This window comes from Palaemon carinicauda, chromosome 23 (assembly GCF_036898095.1).
Source record: "Palaemon carinicauda isolate YSFRI2023 chromosome 23, ASM3689809v2, whole genome shotgun sequence".
Lineage (NCBI taxonomy): Eukaryota > Metazoa > Arthropoda > Malacostraca > Decapoda > Palaemonidae > Palaemon > Palaemon carinicauda.
The window spans coordinates 100,502,814-100,507,813 of record NC_090747.1 but is presented as its reverse complement, the minus strand read 5'-3'; the positions used below and the strand labels follow the sequence as shown (position 1 = coordinate 100,507,813).

General features: G+C 27.4%; 1 protein-coding gene across 1 annotated transcript in view; it reads left to right on the top strand.

Annotated features, from left to right (window-relative positions):
* The first annotated feature begins 531 nt into the window (after positions 1 to 531).
* The window catches only part of LOC137617305 (uncharacterized), a 150,703-nt gene continuing 146,234 nt past the window's right edge, over positions 532 to 5,000 (top strand). The window contains exons 1-2 of the mRNA XM_068347310.1: positions 532 to 713; positions 2,233 to 2,455. Of these exons, the coding sequence (XP_068203411.1) occupies positions 543 to 713; positions 2,233 to 2,455 (394 nt within the window). The 5' untranslated portion in view covers positions 532 to 542. The remainder of the gene's footprint in view (positions 714 to 2,232; positions 2,456 to 5,000) is intronic.

The following is a 5,000-nucleotide window of genomic DNA, read 5'->3' as shown; positions in this document are numbered from 1 at the left end:
TGTTCCTTTTTTATGAATCTACTCTTTGCTCCAGTTTCAGATCTTATGTCGTTAATAATCAATTTTCCGTTATTAATTTTATGTAGTTTGATATTATAGTATTATGAGGCGAATTAGTCATCTACTAATTTGGCCTTTTTTCATTATCTTATTTAATATATTGTACTTTTTTTCCTTTGAAAGGAAACTGATATAGTAATTCCCCATTAAATCTCTCTCTCTCTCTCTCTCTCTCTCTCTCTCTCTCTCTCTCTCTCTCTCTCTCTCTCTCTCTCTCTCTCTCATATATATATATATATATATATATATATATATATATATATATATATATATATATATATATATATATATATATACAAACACACAAATGTAATCGATTGTCAAGTTGCTGGCAAACTATCCAATCACAATCACTTCTGCAAATTTTCACTCTGAAGACAAACTTGAAGCCCGACTCTTGAATCCATGAAGCCAAAGACTTCCTTTTAATTTTCTCCCTTCTCTCTCCCTCTCTCTCCCCGCACAGGTACCTCCTAGACGGGATGACGGACATGATCTTCGTATTAGACATCCTCGTGCAGTTCCGCACGGGATACTTGGAGCAGGGCCTCATCGTCAGGGACTTCAAGAAGCTGGCGAATCACTACACGCACTCGCGCAGCTTCCTCTTGGACCTGGCCTCTCTATTCCCTTTAGATTTTTTACAGTTTTTTGTAAGTGGTCTTATATTCTTGGCTCTCTCTGTCTGTGTCTTTTTTGTTGTGTTTATTTTGGTGAATTTTGATGACGAAAACTCTCTATTCACATTAAATTTTTAAGTTTTTTTTCTATATTTTGTTAATTTTTGTGAATTTTGATGACGAAAACTCTCTATGCACATCAGATTTTTAAGTTTTTTTTCTATATTCTGTTAATTTTGGTGAATTTTGATGACGAAAACTCTATTCACATCAGATTTTTAAGTTTTTTTTCTATATTTTGTTAATTTTTGTGAATTTTGATGACGAAAACTCTCTATTCACATCAGATTTTTAATTTTTTTTCTATTTTTTGTTAATTTTTGTGAATTTTGATGACGAAAACTCTCTATTCACATCAGATTTTTAAGTTTTTTTCTATATTTTGTTAATTTTTGTGAATTTTGATGACGAAAACTCTCTATTCACATCAGATTTTTAAGTTTTTTTGTCTATATTTTGTTAATTTTGGTGAATTTTGATGATGAAAAACTCTCTATTACCATTAAGTTTATTTTCACAGTTTTTGTTTAATTTCACGAGGAATTATTAATGGGTTTTAAGCTCATTGCATAGATTTAAGACTGGCATTTACTGTAAATATGCTGTAGATCAGTTTGTTCCAAAATAAGGTTTTCTAGATTTTTGAAAGTGTAGATTTTAATACTTAAACTTATTCCATATTGAATTGTGTCCTGAAGCTGTAGATTTTACAATTCATTATGCTTATTCCATATTGAATTGTCATGAAAATGTAGATTTTAATATTCATTATGCTTATTCCTTTCTGAATTTTCATGAAATTTGAATTTTTACAATTCATTATACTTATTCCATATTGAATTATCATGAAAACTTTATTTTTACAACTCATTATACTTATTCCATACTGAATTATCATGAAAATTTAATTTTTGCAACGCATTTTACTTATTCCATACTGAATTTTCATGAAAGTGTAGATTTTACAACTCATTGTACTTATTCCATACTGAATTGTCTTAAAAATGTAGATTTTACAACTCATTGTACTTATTCCATACTGAATTGTCTTAAAAATGTAGATTTTACAACTCATTGTACTTATTCCATACTGAATTGTCTTAAAAATGTAGATTTTACAACTCATTGTACTTATTCCATACTGAATTGTCTTAAAAATGTAGATTTTACAACTCATTGTACTTATTCCATACTGAATTGTCTTAAAAATGTAGATTTTACAACTCATTGTACTTATTCCATACTGAATTGTCTTAAAAATGTAGATTTTACAACTCATTATACTTATTCCATACTGAATTACCATTAAAATTTAATTTTTACAATTCATTATACTTATTCCATACTGAATTATCATTAAAATCTAATTTTTACAATTCATTATACTTATTCCATACTGAAATTTCTTGAAAATGTACATTTTACAACTGAATTGTAAAGAGAATCTAACCCTATATAAGAGATAAAATTCTGTCATTCATATCTTTTGCAGATCGGTTTCAATCCTATTATAAGGTTTCCGAGATTTATAAAAGTGTACAGAGTTTACAACTATTACTACATGGTGGAATCCAGAACGCTCTACCCCAACATGTGGCGTGTGGTGAACCTGGTCCACATTCTGCTGCTCCTTGCTCACTGGTTCGGCTGCTTCTACTACATGCTCTCCGAAGCAGAACAGTTCCGAGGCGATTGGACCTACCCTAGATATCAAAGTGAGTTTTGGGCAACTTTTCTATTTTTTCCTGGAAATTTTAGGTGTGAAGACAACCTAAAAATTCCAGAAAAACTGAATATTTGCCACATTAGAAAATCAAGAAGAGATTAAATCGGTTGTCTTACACCTAAAAATTCCAGAAAAACTGAATATTTGCCCCATTGAATAACCAAGTAGGGATTAAATCAGTTGCCTTACACCTAATATTTACAGAAAAAGTGAATATTTGCCCCATTAAATAATCAAATTAGAGATTAAATCAGTTGCCTTACACCTAAAAATTCCAGAAAAACTTAATATTTGCCCCATTGATTATTTAATGTCGCAAATATTCAGTTTTCCTGGAATTTTTAGGTGTAAGGCAACTGATTTCATCTCTTATTGGATTATTTAATGGTGGAAATATTCAGTTTTTCTGGAATTATTAGGTGTAAGGCAACTGATTTAATCCCTACTTGATTATTTAATATGGCAAATGACTTTTACTGGAAATTTTAGGTGTAAGGCAACTGATTTAATCTCTTCTTGATTATTTAATGGGGCAAATATCTAGTTTTTCTGGAAATTTTAGGTGTAAGGCAACTGATTTAATCTCTACTTTATTATTTAATGTGGCAAATATTAACTTTTCCTGGAAATTTTAGGTGTATGGCAACGGATTTAATCTCTTATTGGATTATTTAATGGGACAAATATTGACTTTTTCTGGAATTTTTAGGTGTAAGGCAACTGATTTAATCTCTTATTGGATTATTTAATGGGGCAAATATTCACTTTTTCTGGAATTTTTAGGTGTAAGGCAACTGATTTAATCTCTTCTTGATTATTTAATGTGGCAAATATACACTTTTTCTGGAAATTTAGGTGTAAGGCAACCAATTTAATCTCTTATTTGATTATTTAATGTGCCAAATATTCACTTTTTTCTGGAATTTTTAGGTGTAAGGCAACTGATTTAATCCTTACTTGATTATTTAATATGGCAAATGACTTTTTCTGGAATTTTTTTTAGTGTAAAGCAACTGGGTTATTCTGCACTTAATTATTTACTGTGGCAAATTTATTGTTTTTTCCAGTTGAAGACCTAAAAAATGCTATTAAATTTATTGTTGTTTCCAGTTGAAGATCTAGAAAATGCTATCAAATTTATTGTTTTTTTCCAGTTGATTTTAAAAATTCTATCAAATTTATTGTTGTTTCCAGTTGAAGATCTAAAAAATGCTATCAAATTTATTGTTTTTTCCAGTTGAAGATCTAAAAAATTCTATCAAATTTATTGTTTTTTCCAGTTGAAGATCTAAAAAATGCTATCAAATTTATTGTTTTTTCCAGTTGAAGATCTAAAAAATTCTATCAAATTTATTGTTTTTTCCAGTTGAAGATCTAAAAAATTCTATCAAATTTATTGTTTTTTCCAGTGGAAGATCTAAAAAATGCTATCAAATTTATTGTTTTTTTCCAGTTGAAGATTTTTAAAATTCTATCAAATTTATTGTTTTTTCCAGTTGAAGATCTAAAAAATGCTAACAAATTTATTGTTTTTTTCCAGTTGAAGATCTAAAAAATTCTATCAAATTTATTGTTTTTTCCAGTTGAAGATCTAAAAAATGCTATCAAATTTATTGTTTTTTCCAGTTGAAGATCTAAAGAAATGCTATCAAATTTATTGTTTTTTTCCAGTTGAAGATCTAAAAAATACTATCAAATTTATTGTTTTTTCCAGTTGAAGATCTAAAGAAATGCTATCAAATTTATTTTTTTTCCCAGTTGAAGATCTAAAGAAATGCTATCAAATTTATTGTTTTTTCAGTTGAAGATCTAAAAAAATGCTATCAAATTTATTGTTTTTTCCAGTTGAAGATCTATAGAAATGCTATCAAATTTATTGTTTTTTTCCAGTTGAAGATCCAAAAAAAGGTATTAAATTTATTGTTTTTATCCAGTTGAAGATTTTAAAAATGCTATCAAATTTATTGTTTTTTCCAGTTGAAGATCTAAAAAATTCTATCAAATTTATTGTTTTTTCCAGTTGAAGATCTAAAAAATACTATCAAATTATTGTTTTTTTTTCAGTTGAAGATCTAAAGAAATGCTATCAAATTATTGTTTTTTTTTCAGTTGAAGACCTAAAAAAGGCTATTAAATTTATTGTTTTTTTCCAGTTTAAGATCTAAAAAATACTATCAAATTTATTGTTTTATCCAGTTGAAGATCTAAAAAATTCTATCAAATTTATTGTTTTTTCCAGTTGAAGATCTAAAAAATTCTATCAAATTCATTGTTTTTTTCCAGTTGAAGATCTAAAGAAATGCTATCAAATTATTGTTTTTTTTTTCAGTTGAAGACCTAAAAAAAAGCTATTAAATTTATTGTTTTTTCCAGTTGAAGATCTAAAAAATTCTATCAAATTTATTGTTTTTTCCAGTTGAAGATCTAAAAAATTCTATCAAATTTATTGTTTTTTCCAGTGGAAGATCTAAAAATGCTATCAAATTTATTGTTTTTTTCCAGTTGAAGATTTTTAAAATTCTATCAAATTTATT